This window comes from Pelodiscus sinensis, chromosome Z, assembly GCF_052426305.1.
Source record: "Pelodiscus sinensis isolate ZL-2025 chromosome Z, ASM5242630v1, whole genome shotgun sequence".
Classification (NCBI taxonomy): Eukaryota; Metazoa; Chordata; order Testudines; family Trionychidae; genus Pelodiscus; species Pelodiscus sinensis.
This window is the reverse complement of record NC_143085.1, coordinates 34683672-34701713: the sequence shown is the minus strand read 5'-3', so window position 1 is coordinate 34701713 and position 18042 is coordinate 34683672. Positions and strand designations below refer to the sequence as shown.

The window sequence follows — 18042 nt, the reverse complement described above, 5'->3', positions numbered from 1 at the left end:
TACCTGGCCTTATACCTGTGCCTGGCTCCTCCTGCCTGGGTGGCCCCTTGTACCTGGCTCCCCCGCAACCAGGGACCCTTTGTGCTTGGCTGCCTGTGCCCCCGGGGGGCCCCCTGTGCTTGGCTCCCCGCGATCAGGGGACCCCTGTGCCTGGCTCCCTATGCCCCAGGGGCCCCCTGTGCCGGGCAAGTCGCTGGTGGGCGGCGCGCGGCCGGACGCACCCCGGGCCGAGGGGCGCACAGGGCGGGGGGAAGGGAGGTAGGAGTCGGGGGGGACAAGCCGCGGGTTCCAGAACGCACCTCACAAGCGGCCGGTTGCCATGGCAATACCCAGCCCCTGGGCTCCGGGGCCGCCCCCTGGCGCCGCGCGAGTCCCCGGCCCAGCAGGCCACGCAAACGCCCCGCGGGGCACGGGATCGCCTCGGCGCCCTGCTCGCGGCGCGGCATCGCTGGGCGCTCCAGCCCCAAGGAGTGTGGAGGACTCTGGAAATAGTCCCAAATGCCGCAAACATCCCCCATAGCACCAGAAAGTCAAGACTGGTCTGTTTTACGCAGTATTCTCCAGGAGCAGCAGTGGGGAATGTTGCCCCAGGAGTGCTGAATAAGGGAACTAGGAGAATCTCCTAATTACTGAATAAACTTAAATAATAAAGAGTCTGGTAGCACTTTGTAGACTAACAAAACATGTAGATGGTACCATGAGCGTTTGTGGGCACAGCCCACTTCTTCAGATGACAGGTGTGCTGGATGTCCAGAACTAAAATAAATAGGGGAGAAGGGAGGGATTAATTTATTTGTTAATCTGCTAATGGATTAAATAAAGATACCATATGGCTGGGACATTATCAACCTACCAAACAATGGTGCCACCAATGATTCTTTGTCTGTATAGAATCTGGTGTTAGTACTCTTCTTTTCTAATTGCCCACAAATGGTTCTTATCTTTAGTGCTTATAGACTATTTCTTTTTCCTGTTACATTCCAGCTAGCTTTCCCCTTGATACTTTTATACCCACTACCTCTTTGTGTTTCCTTCCCCTTGGACATCCAACACTCTGGTTGTCTGAAGAAGTGGGCTGTACCCACAAAAGCTCATGATACCATCTACGTGTTTTGTTAGTCTTTAAAGTACAAACTAACTCAGCTACCCCCTGAAGCTAATTACTGAAGTCTACCATAAATGACCAGTTTGGTGGAAGGTAGAAAACTTGCAAATTTAAAACCCACAAACTTGCAAATTTAAAACCCACAGAAGGAAACAAGTGAGAATTATGCTTCAGCTGCTATGGTTAGAAGGTTGCCAATAGGGGCAAAGTGAGTGAGTGTGTGCATGTGTGTAATTTACCATAGGCTAGCAGAGAAAATATTCTCAGCTGTGAAGCTCAATTGGACTGTTCCAACAGAAAGAAGATTTGGACGTGAGCCCGAGTTTTATTTTAATTTGAATATAGAATTTCAAGGACCAAAAAATGGTTTGAAGAGATGAATAAATATATGACAGAAAGCAGGATTCAAGAATTAGGAATAAGAGTTCAAATTCAAATTTTATTTATTTATGTATTTGTGAAAATAGTCTTCAGCATTCTTGTAAGAGGAAACATTTTGATAAGAGAAACCCAACGTGCTAGCCGAGTAAATTATTCCAGGACAACAGCATAAAGAAAGTAGAATTTTTATTTAAAAACAACATATACAGAAAACAAATATAACTGTTTCTTTTGTACTAGTGTTACCCACTGGAACACAAAAATGGCTTCTCCTTACATAGGTACTAGTGTAAAATGTACAAGTATAGTACAAACTAAGGATGCTATTTCACAAAAAGAGATGAACTACATTTTTCCTCTAATCAATGAAAGTTGACAGAAAAGTATCAATTCAGAGCTAGATTTGAAATTCTAGATTTTTCAAAGTCCACCTTGCTCCCTATTGACAACAGGGAGAGTTTTGGACACCAACTTTTCTCTATTTGTATTGGAGCCAGACATCAGTGGCAAACAGATCCTTTTCTCCATTAACATTTGGTTCACTATCACTTCCATAATGTACTTTGCAACATACTGAAAATTGTTTAAAAAAAAATAGAGTAGATTATTGCCATTCCTTTTTATTTGAAGTAGTTGATCCAACCCCTGTAGATCTTACTCAGGAAAAACTGTAGTTTTCAATGGGAGTTTTAATTGATCAAATATTGCTGGATCAGTATGGCATGAAATATAGGTATGCACAATGTAACCACATAAATGGTGACTATAAACAAGATTGTTCCCCTTTGCAACATGCTAAAGAAGGAACTCTTCAGAGGCTATAATTTTAGAGGTGCTAGTATTCCAACTTCAAACCACTCTGAATCAAAGTAAAACTGCAATAACTGGTGGCAGAAAAATCCACATTGGAGGGGAGGAGGTTCAAAATAGTAAAATGAAGACAATTATGTTAATTTATACTATTAAATGCATAGAACCAATTCTGTAGTCAAGATGTCCTGATTTTGTTGTACGCTCAAACATGCTGACTGACAAGAAAAGTCCTAATACTATCCTGAAGGATCATCTCGAAGTTCAGCTGTCATCAGCAGGTACATAAGTCACATACTAAATAGCGAGAGAATTCTTCTGAAAGTCAAGCTGTTGTCGTAGTTAGAAGGAGTTATGCCCAATGGAACTCATAATATTAAACTCATAATAAAGTACTCTGAATGTAAGACACAAACATCACTAATATAGGTCACAACTTCCCCCAACTGTCTGGGATACTAGCGCTGAAATCCTCAGAGAGTTTAAAGGCAGGTTCAGTAATATCCCAAAACAGATACAACTAACTTTAAAGCAGAAACACATCGACATCTGGAAAATTAAACTGGGTTAAACAGATTTTTAACAGAACAAACAATAACTAGCTTTTTTGCTGTAGGAGTATAAAGGTGCTTCCGTTTTTCCAAAACGGAAAAACTAGACTTACACCTGAGAAGTACAAAGGGGGAAAAAAAAAAACAGCAAATAAGATGTGTTTCACTAACCATAAAAAGGTGCTTAGAACTGATTTTCTATGAGCTTAGCTCCATACGACAATTCTCCATATATTCCCATTAGAGCAAAGACAGACACGGTTTTTGATGAGACTAAGCACAGATTTTAGCTTTACAAAATTTGACAACCTAGAAGTTACATTATTCTTTGTATCAAACTCTAGTTTTTCCGTTAAACATATACAGTATGTAAAAAAACCAGACATTTAAAAGGTATCACTTTGACAAAGTAGGATATTTTGTTTTTCAGATAGATCAAGTCTATATATGCCCGTTCAATTTTTCAGGAATTGGATGATCCTTGATAGAGGTTGCTTCAAATCATACTCCCAAGTTAATGTTTATAGCTCAGAGTGCTTTCCAGTCAATGGGCTTTTTGCCACATTTCTTCAGAAATTCGTTGGTTTTAGAGAAATGCTGACAACCAAAGAACCCTCTGTGCACAGAGAGAGGTGAGGGATGGACAGTCTGTAGAACATGGTGACGTTTCTGTAAGAAGTTGGAGATAACAAAAAGTGAGAAACTCTGTAAATTTTCAGATCCTAGATGTCATTTGCATATCTGTACTACCACCAAATGCAGAAATGAAGTCACATATCTCTCTTTAGTGTTCACATTATAAACAAAAGCACACGGATTGCCATGAAACTCAAGCCTTCAACATTCAATAAATGGCTGCATTTTTCAAAAAGTGATAAGAATGCGTAAATTGTTCCAAGATCAACTACTCATCATAACGTTGAGACTCTTCACACAACACTATCCTAATTTTATTCATATTGATTATTCTTGTACCTTGAAGCTAAGCACTCTTGGAACAAAGTGTTGACAAAAGTTGACAGGCACAGCCCGCCTTGAGACCCTTAACCATCTGCTTGGTATTTTAATTTAATTTAAGCCAGTTTTTCCATTTACAAACAAAAGCCCCGTGTAGGTGACATCCTACCAAAATGTCTCAAGTAAAGCAAGAAGCAATGAGACTTCAAGAAAAATGGAAAGATTTATATCATACCCTGTCAATAGAGCTGCCTTTCTTCTGTGCATAAGCTCCCCACAACATGAAGACAAGTCCATCCAAATTATCGTTTAGCCAGGAGACCACTGCATCAGTGAATTGTTCCCAGCCTTTTTCCTTGTGAGAATTAGGCTGGTGTGCGCGAACTGTGAGCACAGCATTGAGCAAAAGCACTCCTAATCACAAAATAAAACATGTATACATCAGTGTGGACATAGAAGAAAACATGAATTAATCTGCAAAGTAATAAGTTATCTCCCTGTCTCTCTGGATTTGCAGTAACTTTAAAAAAATCATCTAATACTTTGTTCATGGTGAACTATAGATGAGCAACAACAATCTATTGGCAAAAGCAGAGAGAAAATAAGTTAATTAAGAATCCCAACTAAGAAACAGACCTATTTAAGAGCTAAACATAGTTTCTGTGAGTTTCTAATAGGCTTTAATGGAGTTTTTCTTTAAAGTATCAGTATGTCCACATAAACAGATCTAGCATTATAATGCAGAGGCAGTATCATTAACATTATAATTACAAGTCTGAAAGCGGCTGCAAGAGATAATTTAGTACAATCTTCTACACTTATGGCAGGACTGAGTATTACGTAGACATCCCTGACAGATGTTTGTCTAACCTGCTCTTAAAAGTCTCCAATGATGGAAATTCTATAACCTTCCCAGGCAAATACGTGAAAGTCAGAAATCAACTCTGAACTCTTCAAGAGATTTTCAGTAATGACATCGCATAATTGTTCATTACAATTAAGCTGTATGCTCATTGGAAAATGGTTATCAGTTTTACTCAGCTTTCATGAGAATTTTCCCACCTGCAGCCAAGCATAATATTTTCTCAGACACTTTACCATTACTTAAAAAGTGATTAACAAACAAACAATACTATTTCACTCACCTAGCAAAAAGCTTTCATCAGGTGACTAGAGTTTTGCAAGAGTTATTACAGAGAATACACCCCAAGAAAAGTTATAAGTTCTTATCTTTGTTACAAAGACAAGCACATTGCACATATGCTTTGTTGGGAAAACATTAAGACAATTATGTAAGTATAAAGGCAAGGCTGAAGTGGTTCATAGAACTGGAAGAGACCTCAGGAGGTCATCAAGTCCAGCCTCCTACCCCAGGCAGGACCAATCTCAACTAAATCAATCCAGCCAGAGCTTTGTCAAACTGGGATTAAAAACCTCTAGGGAGAGAGATTCCACTCCCTCCCTAGGAAAACTATTTTTCTAGGTGGGTGGTAAAGTACTGGAATGGGTTTTCCTAATATCCAACCTAGACCTCCCCCACTGAAACTTGAGACCATTGCTCCTTGTTCTGCCATCTGTCACTACTATGAACAGCCTTTCTCCATACTCTTTGGAACCTCCCTTCAGGAAGTTGAAGGCTGCTATCAAATCCCCCCCACTCTTCTCTTCTGAAGACTAAACAAACCCAAATCCCTCAATCTCTCCTCATACGTTAAGCTGTGCATAACCACACGGCCAGTTTTTATACGCATTGACACAGTAATACTAAACTGCTTTATGAAAATTAAACGGCTGGGGTCTTTTTAGTGGTTCCTTTTAATAAATCTCAGCCGCGTAGTTTGGAAAGTACCAATAGCTAGGTTAACATTGCTGCCACAATGCACCCATTGAGAAGGAAAATGCCCAATAATGCCACATCTATAAAAGCTTACAACGGCACAGCAGTACTGACGGTGCTGTGTCACTATAAGAGTGCTTATCTAGCTGTGTTATGCTGATGGGACAGAGCTTTCCCATGGAAACAATAAAACGAGTTCAATGAGCAATGCTAGCCACACTGGCAGGAAAGCATCTCTCACTGACATAATGCTGTGCTCTTGAGCACTTATACTGGTAAACCTTAGGCTGCTCAGGATTGGGTTTTTTTTCCCCATAAACTTTGCCAATGTGAGTGCTAATAGGGACACAGCCTAAACGAGAATCCAGGAAGGTTGAACTGATTAATTACCTTGCTTGGCCCACCCAGTTAGATCTCCATGACCGGGATGGGTGAAATCTTCTATGTCCGTAGACAGCTCTTTGTAAATATTTTCCAAACTACAAACAAAAATAAAGGAAAAGATTTTAAATATATTTCTGTGAAACTAATCAAATTAAGACAAACTAATGATTTTGTGTATTTTAGTAGAAACTATTGCCATGAACTAAAAAACTGATTTAGCATTCTAGGCACTTCATTCAACTCCCCTTTAGGAAAGTTATAGTCATCTGATGTATTTAATATGTACAACAGGGCCCTTTTCTTTACCTCTAACTGGACCTATTAACTTTTATGCAAATGTTTACTGAAGGTAAATGGCCTACACATCTACGTGAAGTTAAGCTTCTGCTTAAGGATTTGCAGGATGCAGGCCTGAGTAAACAGGGCCACAGGCTAGTGCCTTTATTCAATATAAGAAAACAAGCAAATTTAATCCAATCTAGTTTAAAAAATAAAGATCTTTCTGAAACCAAAACAAGAAAAGCTCTTTTGTTCCACCAAACTGATGGCCATTCCTATATAAAGCTCTCACATTACAACTGGCTCAATATGGAAACCCAATTTTGTAGGATTGAGCTTAAATCCTTGGAATACACCACCATCTTAGAAGTCCAAGTCCAAATTTACTTATTTGTTTCAATAGTAATACTTTCCCAGAAAGTATACACTTTAAAAATTCAATATGAGTTATTCTTATGATTACCTTTCCACTTCCCAATAAGTAGAAGTACTTGGTCATGTTATAAAATTATTTTTTCAGTGTCACAAGACATGTATCTCAAAGACAGTCACTTACAAATAATGTATTCCTATAAATAACCTATCCAGTAAACAGTGGCAGAGTTTTAAATAACTAAAAGCATAGTCATACCTAGGTGGAGGTGGAACAGGTCTCTGGACGCTGAAACAGAGTCCATGAGCTTGACTGGGTCCATGATAAGGATCTTGTCCCAAGATGACAACCTTTACCTGAACACAGATGCTAATTAGTGCTGAGAGCCCAGCAAAATGTCATAATATCTTAAAATATTGCTAAAAAAGCAAAACTTTCTAAATCAGAACCAAAGTGCACCTGAAAGAAAACAATATAGAAAAGGGTAGGGCCAGAGAAAAGAGAAGAAGAAAACAACTAAAGTTTTCAAGAGTGCTATGTTGCAATCATGGATGAAGATCATCAACACATAGAACTGGGTGAGAAAAAGAAGGTAAAAGTATACAAAAACACGACAGGAGAAAAAGCAGTGTTCACATCCTAACACAGCTACATTTCTATCACTATTTCACATCCTAAAGCACTGGGTTTCCATGAAAGTCGAACACCTGGCCAGCCAGACTGCAAACACAGCTTTCATGGTTTTGTTGAAAACACCAGAACACAGCAAACCCCATCTCTCCCCCCAGCAGGGGTCTCCGCTGGGGAACTTACATCTCGGATGTCGCACATCTGCGTCCAGGTGAAAACTTGCTGCGGGGGTGGGTAGATGGTGTGCCGTTTTCGCTCGTCGCCAACAAATGCCATTAGCTAGAAGGGGGAAGCAGGATGGGTCACGGTCAGTGCAGGCGAGTGAAAGGGGCAGGCACCGAGCAATTACAGGACGATGCTCCCCGCGGGGGAAGCCGCGCTCTCTCACCTGGGAGAAGTAGGGCTTGGTGAACTCCCCCGCCAGCTGCCGGCTCCAGCCCTCTCCAAAGCCCGCGGGGACACTCCGCGAAGCGAGTCTCTGCAAAGCCGCCTCCTTGTTCCTGCGGATCCGCTCCAACTGCTCGGGGCTCAGCGGAGGGGAGCGGGGCGAGGCCTTCGAGTCATGTCCCTCCGGTTTCAGCTTCTTGGCGCAGCTGGCCTGGAGCAGGCGACACAGGAGAGGGCTACGGCCCGGCCCCTGGAGGAACCGGGTCCTGGCCGGGCCCATAGGGGAAGGAGTCAGGGGAGCCGGGCAGGGCGGCTTGGGAGGCGGAGGCGGGGGACAGCCTGGGCGGGGCTTAGTGACAAGCACATGGCCACTTCGCGGGAAAACCGCGCGTGTTTCTCTCCCGCCGCACGGGAACGCCTCTTTCTATTGGAGGTTCAGTCACGGAAGGGGAGGGAGAAACCCAACATGGCAGTCTAGCCCCGCCCTCCCGCTCCTCATGGGCCACTAGCAGAGCTACCGCTCTTCTTATTGGCCCCTGGCTATGAAGACGCGCCGACTGACCTCTCCGCGGGATCAACAGCGCCCAGACACTGCCTCCCATTGGACAGTGAGAATGGAAACCAGCCAATGACCACAGGGCCAAGCAGCCTGGCTCCACCCCCTCCCGTATCGGCCCGCCCGCGGGCCAAGGAGAGCCCTGCTATTGGCCAATCCCCACAGCGGCGCCGCTTTTGATCGGGGGAGCCCTTTAAACACGCTGTGGTGGCGCTCGCCCCTCACGGTACCTCAGTCTCCCCGCCCTGCTGCGGGGAGCGCTCCCGCTTCCTCGGCGGCGCCGCGCGGAAGAACGAGTGCAGCGTCTTCTGCCCGATCATGCTGCCGGCGGCTGAGCCCCGCGGGTCCGGCGGGCTGGGCAGGGGCGGCCCCGTCCACACAGGGGCAGCGGCGGTGGCGACGGTCCTGCCAGCCAGGCACAGGCGGCCCCTTCCCCGCGCGGGAGCCGGCGGAGATGGTGGCCGGCGGCCGCCTGGCTGAAGGACCGAGCGAAATTGGCGCCAAGCGAGCGCGCATGCGCGGGGAGGGGGGGGAGCGTTGCAGTAGCGCGTGCTTGAGAGGGTCCTGGGGACCGTGGGCGCGTGAGCAGTGGAGCCGTGCCCCGCCCCTGCGAGCACTCACGCACGTGGGGGAGAGAGCGTTGTTTTAGTTCCAGTCACAGCCCATCTTCCCTGCCCCCCCAGGCTTCCATCCTTGCCCCCACTTCAGTACCCCCGTGCACCCTGATTCCCCCATTCTCCTCATGGTCCCCCCCCCCCAGTTTCACTGTGATCCAGTTTCCAACAGGGGCAGGTGATGTGTGGCTGCAGGCAGGGGGGTGGAAGCACCAGGGAGGGAGGCAGTTAAAGAGCCTCTGGAAGAGACCCAAACTATCTTACCCATTACCAGGATAGCTTCCCCAATTATCACCTCTAATACCATTAGCTCACAGACATCTAACTTTCCCCACCTCTAATATCATCAATTCACAGACACTTACCTACCTTCCTCTCCCCCCCCCATCCCCCTCCTGTTCTGCAATGTGATTTGTCCTTTTCATATGTGTTCACTTTTTTTTAATTGTATCCTTTGGTATATATGGTTGTGACTGTTTTCTTCCACTATTTGATCTGAGGAAGTGGGTCTGGCCCACGAAAGCTCATCATCTAATAAACCATCTTGTTAGTTTTTAAAGTGCTACATAGTCCTGTTTTTTGCTTCAGCTACACCAGATTAACAGGGCTACATTTCTATTACTATTCTGGAAGAGATGTGATAGAAATGTAGCCCTGTTAGTCTGGTGTAGCTGAAGCAAAATACAGGACTATGTAGCACTTCAAAGACTAACAAGATGGTTTATTAGATGATGAGCTTTCGTGGGCCAGACCCACTTCCTTTTTTGATCTGAAGTCTTTGAGGAAGTCTTTCATTGGAACAGCTGGGCCTGAACAAAGCAAGCGGTGGCACCAGCAAGGGATGTGAGCTTTAATTCCAAATCTGCTCCTACTCAAGTAGGACAGTTCTCCTATCCACATGGCATGCAAGTTCTACCCATTGAAAGCTTTGGCTGTGCTGGTGTGGTTTGTCATCTCAAGAAAACAGAGTGAACTTGCACACCTCTTCCTTCTATTCTTACATTCAGCTTTTGTCCATTCCCAACCTTCCCTAATCTTGTTTTTAGACTGACATCTCTAGCTTCCATGCAGTTCAACTGTAAATGAGTTCTGTTAGATCAGAACTGGATCTTTAACAAGCAAAATGCAATAACTTAACTCTTGAGTAATAGGTTCCTCAGAGCTCTTTACATATGCTAAGTAATTGATTCTGTCAACCCTGACTGAAGGAGCTGAAAACCTCATAGAGGAAAGAGAAAATACATGAAGAATTATGGAAATGACAAGAGAGACCAGTTGTAGTAAGATGAAGGCCTAAAACAAAAGCCTATGTAGCACAGTCCTGGTTTGAGGCCTGAGACCTAGCTAACAATGGACAAAACATGGCTAACAAAACAAAGTTAAGCTGTGAGCAGGAGGTAGGCCCCTCCTCACAGAACTTGGGCACGAACAGGACTGAGAGTGCAAAACGCTAAATGGCAATAGATTCCACGTATAGACCAGTAATTGGTGCTAGGTATCAACTGAAAAACAGTAATTGGTACTGGTCAAAAGTTGAAAGCATGTGGTACCACTAGCTAATTAAAAAGACCTTGGTACCTACACTCCCCACAGATACCTACCCAAGTTCAGGAAAAGCTCTAAAGTGACAGCATGATGGATAAAGATCTAATCAAACCACGAGGTAGAGGATGGTGAGTGGTATCTAAGTAGCATCAAAGAGTGGCAACCTGTTACGTCAGGAGTGATGTATAAGTTGCTAGTACTTGTATATAAAGTGGTATTTTGGGGGGACAGTCTGTGGATGACCTAGGGGGCAGTGGAAATTTTCCATTGATTGAGTCATTCCATTGTTACGAATCGCATATGCGTAGTGGTTTGGTAAAGTCTACGGACAACTATCACTTTATTTTGTTTAACAATAAACCTGGCCTGGCACTTTCAATCCTTATCTGATTTGTGGTCTTTGGGGGCTCTCTTGGGGTCTGCCATGCAGACTAAGTGCACTAGTCTACATGGCACACATCATTGAGCACACACGGAAGCAGCCTTCTGGTTTATCATCATCCATGGCATCAGAAACCTATAAGGACATCGTAACAGTAAATCCTGACCCCCTCTGACTAACTGTATGGCTGTGTCTATACTGGCGCGATCTTGCACCAGGGCTATGCAAATGAGGCTCAGCGTGGAATATCGCCAAGCCTCATTTGCATAACTAATGAGCCACCATTTTTGCAGAAGAGGCTCTTGCGCAAAACGGAGCTGTCTACACTGCCCCTTGTTGTGCAAGAAAAACCCTCTTACACAAAGCCGTTATGCCTGAAAATAATCAGCATAACGGCTTCGTGCAAGAGGGTTTTTCTTGCACAAGAAGGGGCAGTGTAGACAGCTCCGTCTTGCGCAAGAGCCTCTTCCGCAAAAATGGTGACTCATTAGTTATGCAAATGAGGCTTGGCGATATTCCATGCTGAGCCTCATTTGCATAGCTCTGGTGCAAGATCGCACCAGTATAGACACAGCCCACCAGTTTTATAGTGGATGTAGCAGTGATGAGGCTCACTTGAGAGACTACCTAAAAAAATAACAAAACATTGTGTTCTGTACTACCCATGAGCTGCTATTATCCCTAACTTACAAATAGAGAAATAAGTATGGAAAGATTAAAGTGACAATGCCTCTTACCCTCTTCTGCCCTTTTGTATTTCACTGATTTTCTTTAAGTATCCTTACACCAAAAATAAATAAATTTAAAAAATGTGGTACTACCATTGCATTTGCCACTATCTCATTATCCACTATGCTGGTGTTTTCTCCCTACCTGGATCTATCTGGATTATAAGGTCTTTGGCACAGGGCAGTCTACTATTCTGTGTTTGAACTAGGGACGTAAAACCCTGTTTAATTCGTTAACTAGTAAACATTTTTTGGCTGGTTAATAGATTAAAGGAGGGGCGGCTTTGTAGGAAGTCCTCAGTGCCATACACAATAAATGACATTTTCTGGCACACTCACCAGTTAAAGAGGGCTGTGTACACGTATGATGCCATATAAATATTATGGAGGAATCAGGAAGATAATGGTTTCTAATAATTTATAAATGCTTCCAAGAAGATCCAGTAGGTGGTGCCAGTGGACCTTGCTAGGATTCACAGCAAAACTGAGCTGAGCAAGGGTGGAATGATTGGCTGAGTGTCTGCAGCAGGAAGTAGCTACTGCTGCTGGAAATGAGGCCTGCAGGAGCTGTTTCTGGGGCCTGAAGATCCTTAGCAAGCTGACAGCCAGGCCATGTTCAGTGGAGTCCTAATCAAGGATCTGCCTGGTTCTAGGAGCTTGGCCCAGACTCTGAGGATGACCTTGGAGTGACTGCATGCTCCACCCTAAAGAGGTGCAGTGACACCCATCTCAGGATTCACATGCAGGTATTTTTAAGTCCCTATTACTTAGGAGCACTTAAAATCTTCCAAGCCACTGTGGTTCTAGGCAGTCCAAAATCAGCAGTGAACTCCCATCAGATCCTGGAGTTGCAGGCTGATGGCTGTTTCTTAAGGGCAGCTAGGAATGGATAAGTTCGTGGTCAAAAGGCCTTTTCCAGGCAAGAATGAACAAGCCCCCTTAGACATGAAGGGAGGAGAGCTGGATTGTGTGAGAGATGGGAGAGAAAAGAAGAAGGCCTGCTCAGAAATGCCAGGTGCAGAGGAGGCCTTGGTGCATTCTCCATGGAAGCAAATCCGGGCAGAGGGTCTGAACTGTGATTACAGGATCTTGTTCCGCAAAGCTGAGGCTGACAGGATTTTCCAGGAGCTGGAAAAGGAAGTGGAATATTTTGAAGGTAAACAGACTAATAGATCTAATGTCTCTTCTGTCTCTAATGCCATGACACATCCTGCCTTATGACTTAGGAGCAACATTGATTGGGGGGGATGGGAGAGGATTTTTGTATGTGTAAGGTCCAATGCTATATAGTATACAATCTGCACACTCAGACTCTGACTCCTAAGCGGATTCACATTGGCTTTAATGGGAGTAAAGATCCCAATGGGTAGATGTGTTTGTACCATCAGATCCATAGCAGTTAAGTAGCAAAGGTAGGCTCTGATCCTTCAAATATGCATGTGCATAACTTTAAGCACATGACTTCAGTGGGCTTACTCACATTCTTAAGTCTCAGAAGGGTAGCTGGATTAGTCTCTATCTGCTAAGAATAATGAGTCCTGTGGCACATTAGAGACCAAAATCTGTTAGTCTCTAATAGTGATGTGAACATATAGATTACTACACAATTAACTGATCAGCCTGGGTTTATCAGTTAGTCCTGTCGATTACTAGGGATATAAGCAACTAGTTGCTTCCCTCCCGCCTCGCTGCCTCTCTCTGATAGAGGCAGCAAGGGTGGGGGAGCAGGAGCTGGTGCTGGAGGGAGCTGGCTTAAAAGCCAGTGGGGGAAAAAAATCTCATTGGGGAACTGGTGGTGTTTCCGCCTTTGAAATGTAGTGTGTGGGGAGCAAGGGGCCAGCGAGGGACTCAAGCTGACCCCATGCTCTCTGCTTTGGAAACCTACAAGAGTCCCACTCTTGCTACATTTCAAAGGCAGAAGCAAGGGGAGCTCTTGTACTTTTCAAAAGCAGGGAGCATGGGGCCAGCTTGAGTCCCCTGAGGGCCCGGTGTTCCCTGGCCTTTGAAGTGTAGCAAGAGCTGACGGGGGTGAAGGTGAAGATGCCTTGTCAACTAATCGAATAGTTGATTAATTTCCATTTAACATCACTATTACACACACTCCCCCTTGCTGTTTTTATATCAGAGGCAGCAGGGTGGGAGGGGACAGGAGCCAATGACCATGAGGAACCAGCTTTTAAGATGATTCCCCATGAGCACTAGATCCAATTGCACTTCCTCCACTTGTTCCCCTTCTATTAGAGGCAGCAGCTCGGGGGCAAGAGCCAGTACATGCAGGAAGCCAGCTTTTAAGGAAGGCCGGAGAGCCACTTGCCCTCTCCCCTTGCCTTGCTGCCTCACACACAGGCAGCTGGCTCCTGAGGAGCACCGGCTCTGCCTGTGCAGGGGGCGGGGCAGTGGAGGCTGCTGCGGAGCAGCCTCTGTCCTCAGTGGGCCCAGGCTCACCATAGACAAAGGCTGCTCCATATATGCTGGTGCAGCCTTTGTCCACAGGGAACTTGGGTCCCCCCATGGATCGAGGCAGCAATGCAGGAGCCGGTTTGCACAGAGAGACAGTTTTTAAACCAGTTCCACTCACAGACTGGCTCCCACTTCCCACCCTGTGCAGCCATGCTGCCACCTTTGATACAGAGACGGCAGCGCAGGGAGGCAGGGGGCTCCCCAGGAGTGGGGCTGGAGCATAGTGGCTTCCAGTGCCCCCTGAGGACTATTGAATAGTTGTGAAAGGGCTAGAATTTGATGCGGTTACACAAATATTCAGTTACACGCTATCTTCATTCCTAGTCTCTAAAATGCTACAGGACTCCTCACATTCATGCAGGATCAAGGCCACAGCATGAAACATGCACCGTACATGGAAGGTGAAAGAATTAAAGTTTTTTGTTCTGTTATTTGAATGATGTGGAGGAGCCCAGAGTGCTGTGCTATTTTCACCTCTCCCCAGGGTGTCTCATACGTGTAGTGTTGTCAGCTTCTTGCCAATTTTTGGACAGCAACACTTACAAATTGACAGTTTTTTAAGCTAATATGTGCAGCACCATTTAGTTCCATTGACTTTCTATTAGTCATATTCAGAGCTGCACAGCAGGGACTATGTTGTACTCTGATCTGTAGAGGAAATGATTGATAACTGTACCTGACTTTTAAACTTTGAAAAAAACACTACTACAGAATGGTCCAAAAAGAGGGAACATTGGTCTTGACTTTTGCAAACTCTTATTCAAACAGGTGATCTTACCAAAGTGCAAGTATTTGGCAAATGGCACAGCATCCCAAGGAAGCAGGTGACCTACGGAGATCCTGACTTAACATACACTTATTCAGGCGTTACCTTTTCTCCTAAGCCATGGATCCCCATTCTCAACCATATCAGAGAGTGCATTACCCTGGCCACTGGACACACTTTTAATTTTGTTCTGATTAATAGGTAAGGTTTTGACAGCTGATAGCAGTAAGCATCTCTCTGTCCAAACAACAGTTTGATTCTAGGACATTTTACTAATCAGGTATCATTAAGCAGGCATTTGCCACTTCATTTTACCCTTGAAAAGGAATTTGTGGATATGGAACTTTCAATTTAATGTTAACTAATAGAGTAGCATATGAAAAGCTAAGCTCTTTCTTTAGTGCCTGTTATTGTAGTATCTAAATGGAGATAGTTCTGTTATTATTGAATGACTAAACTCCTGGGACCCAGTCGTGTGTTCCTTGCACATCTATTGAGATAAGGAGTAAGCTTAGCTGAGTGGCATTCCAGTGACTTCCAACCAAGCACTGAATTGGTTTTTGAACTGGGTTCTTTTTGAGGAGAAGAGGGAAAAGTTAGGGAGGAATCACTCTCCAAAGTACTTGTTTGTCTGGAAAACACTTATTTCCATGTGTTCTGCAGAAGCATAATAAAGTCACAATCATCTCTTCAATAAACACCTGAAACAGAATGCAGATGTCAGTTACACTAAGGTTGAATGTGTGTGAATTTTAAACCCTTGTGTTTAAGTTTCAGGGGAGCTAATCATGTACTTGCATTAATATCTCTTCCCTTATTTGTGTAAATGTTCATTGAAAGTGAAACTGGTTCTCAAACTTGTATTGGTGACCCCTTTCACTAATAAGAGGTAAGCCCTCAACCCTATACATCAGAACATTTTAAAATATTGAACAATATATAAATGCAGGTGAAGGGGACTCTTGTGGAGGCTGACAGGTCATGACCTCCACATAACAACTTCACAACCTTGTATGGAGTCATGACGTCTAATTTGAGAATTAGGTACAAACTCATAGTTCAAGCTTTTCTGTGTACCAGCCTTTCCCATCTTGCTAACCAACTTGCAAGTGTGGGTCAGCTGTCTGTTAAAGTGTCCATGAGTCTGATAATGCTAGACTTGTTTGTGACTAAATTACTGCTTTCCAGAAACAGTTTGTGTGTGTGTATAAAAAAATAAATATGCTGCAGTAAAGCCATGGTTTGGCAGTGGCTTGTACACTTAATGGAAAAACTAACCAAATCCTCCTCCCCTTCACAGATATAAAGATGGCTGTGACCATATAGGCGAACACAGAGATGATGAGAGAGAATTGGTTCCACGGAGTCCCATTGCATCAGTGTCCTTTGGAGCCTGCAGGGACTTTTTATTCAGGCATGGTGCTTCCCGAGGGAAAAACGCCTCGTGCTACATTGAGCCAGTCAAGCTGCAGCTGGCCAATGGCAGCTTGCTGATGATGAACTACCCCACCAATGTGTACTGGTATCACAGCTTACCCACCCGCAAGAAGGTGGTAGCCCCAAGAATCAATCTGACGTTTCGGAAAGTGATGGCTGTACCAAAAAAAGAAGTTACTTAACAACCGCATGTCCAGCTTTAAGTGTGCCCTTTATGTCTAAAAATGAGAACTGTCTTTCCATGTCACAAGTCAGTTTCAAACACTGCCTTTTCCTTTGCATATGTAGCAAGTGATGGGGACCTTGCTGTGGTACAGGCTTTGTCACATGAGAAAATTAGGAAAACAAACAGGTGGAATAACATGCTGTAGATAAAATACAGCACCCATTTGATCTTGGGTGTCAAGATTATATTACTACAGCACTAGGGAAGCCTGATGGTACATTTTTCCACTGATATTCTCCTTGGCTTGGGAGGAAGGTTTATTTTTAAGCCCATGATAGTTCTATCGTTGATCGTACCTATTTGGGTAGGTTTTTTTCTTTCTTTCTTTTTTGGGGAGGTAGGGTGGGGGGGTATTAAGGCTTCGTCTATACTACATAGCTTTTAGTGACACAATCAAAATTACAGGATAGGACGCCACATGAGTGGAAACCCTAATGAATATTTGCTGAGATGCTGGAGGCCTGTGCTTATTACAGAGATCCACTGTCAGACCAGTGATGATCAAAAGAGTGAGATTGGGATGCATGGGAAAGACATCTTCCTTACTATGTAAATGATGACTATGTGCTTTCCATAAGATCATTCAGTACTGGGAACTTCAGAGCCAAGTGAGCCATCTGCACCTTGGAATATGGCATCAGAATCAGGACACCTGCATCAAAGTAATCAGTAGTGAGTTGTAGCTGGGAAAGGACAGACCAGTTTCAGGTGTCACCTCTGTCAGCTAGAGATCATCTAAGTGCTGAGGTGCCACAACCTGCTCAGGGCTGTGAACTGCTTTTTGGTTGCAGACATGAGTGGATTCAAAATTGCAGTGGGCTTTGTCTCTCTACTTATTGGGTACCATGGTGGGTGACCCTGGCCTGTTGTTGTCTGTGGTGCAATGCTTCTTCCTGCCCATTTCAGGTATTGGCTATGTGGAAGAATACTTGCCTGCTCCACAACATCCAGTAGCAGAGGGGTACCAGTACTCAGACGGAGTATGTGCCTGGGAGCTACACAGGGCACTTGTCAAAAGAGGCAGAGGAGGTTTACGTGTTTTTTTTAGTTTCAGGCTCTAAAGAGGCCCTCCCTAGGTTTCTGTTGTAGAAAAAGTGGCATACTGAACCTTTATCAGGGATCTACACTTGTGCTAGAAGAGTGGAGAATGTCAGTCACTGAGCTGTATAGCAGCTTCACACAAGGGACAAGTTTTAAATTCTGAGGATTTAGTCTCAGCCACAGTGGCTATGTACCTAGTACCAGTGATAGCTCCTACACATACACTTGTTGGAAGTGCATTGATATGTAACAAAAACACGTAACTAATACATTATATTAACCTAACTATCATTGGTCAGAGTGCAGAGTGTATGGATGCTACCAGTATTCTGTGTCTGCGCCACAGGCAGTAGGAAGGAACCAGTTGGCCTCTACATGCCCTCAGTTTTTGCCTGCAGGTATATCCCCAAGAGACCGAAAGAATCCAAGCTCATGCTAAGGGGGTCCGCCCACACAAACACTCCAAGAACTGGCTGCCTATGCCTCTGCTGGTCTAGCCTACATGTTGATATTTTATCATGTATGGAGGATTTGTTATACCAATTAAAAACTCATGCTTTGAATACTACAGCCTTCTCACTGTCTTGTGTTCA

At 44.3% G+C, this 18042-nt stretch overlaps 2 protein-coding genes across 2 annotated transcripts; one reads left to right on the top strand and one right to left on the bottom strand.

Annotated features, from left to right (window-relative positions):
• Positions 1-1655: 1655 nt before the first annotated feature.
• UNG (uracil DNA glycosylase) lies at positions 1656-8770 on the bottom strand. Its single transcript, XM_075898796.2, has 7 exons — positions 8481-8770; positions 7696-7905; positions 7491-7586; positions 6936-7033; positions 6032-6120; positions 4040-4218; positions 1656-3516 (listed from the first exon to the last, which is right to left on the bottom strand). Exons 1-7 carry the CDS (start codon positions 8568-8570, stop codon positions 3376-3378), a joined length of 903 nt encoding a protein of 300 aa, XP_075754911.1. The 5' UTR covers positions 8571-8770; the 3' UTR covers positions 1656-3375.
• A 3239-nt stretch (positions 8771-12009) lies between these two features.
• Positions 12010-18017, top strand: ALKBH2 (alkB homolog 2, alpha-ketoglutarate dependent dioxygenase). The gene is made up of 3 exons (XM_006126744.5): positions 12010-12675; positions 14748-14946; positions 16046-18017. Exons 1-3 carry the CDS (start codon positions 12405-12407, stop codon positions 16362-16364), a joined length of 789 nt encoding a protein of 262 aa, XP_006126806.2. The 5' UTR covers positions 12010-12404; the 3' UTR covers positions 16365-18017.
• Positions 18018-18042: the final 25 nt, after the last annotated feature.

Coding starts and splice junctions, on each gene's coding strand:
- UNG (XM_075898796.2), bottom strand. CDS start 8,570: ATGATCGGGCAGAAGACGCTGCACTCGTTCTTCCGCGCGGCGCCGCCG. Junction 7,034..7,490: donor AGATGTGCGACATCCGAGAT/GTAAGTTCCCCA, acceptor ATCTGTGTTCAG/GTAAAGGTTGTCATCTTGGG. Junction 6,121..6,935: donor CCTGTTCCACCTCCACCTAG/GTATGACTATGC, acceptor TTTTGTTTGTAG/TTTGGAAAATATTTACAAAG.
- ALKBH2 (XM_006126744.5), top strand. CDS start 12,405: ATGGATAAGTTCGTGGTCAAAAGGCCTTTTCCAGGCAAGAATGAACAA. Junction 12,676..14,747: donor GGAAGTGGAATATTTTGAAG/GTAAACAGACTA, acceptor TTATTCAAACAG/GTGATCTTACCAAAGTGCAA. Junction 14,947..16,045: donor AATTTTGTTCTGATTAATAG/GTAAGGTTTTGA, acceptor TCCCCTTCACAG/ATATAAAGATGGCTGTGACC.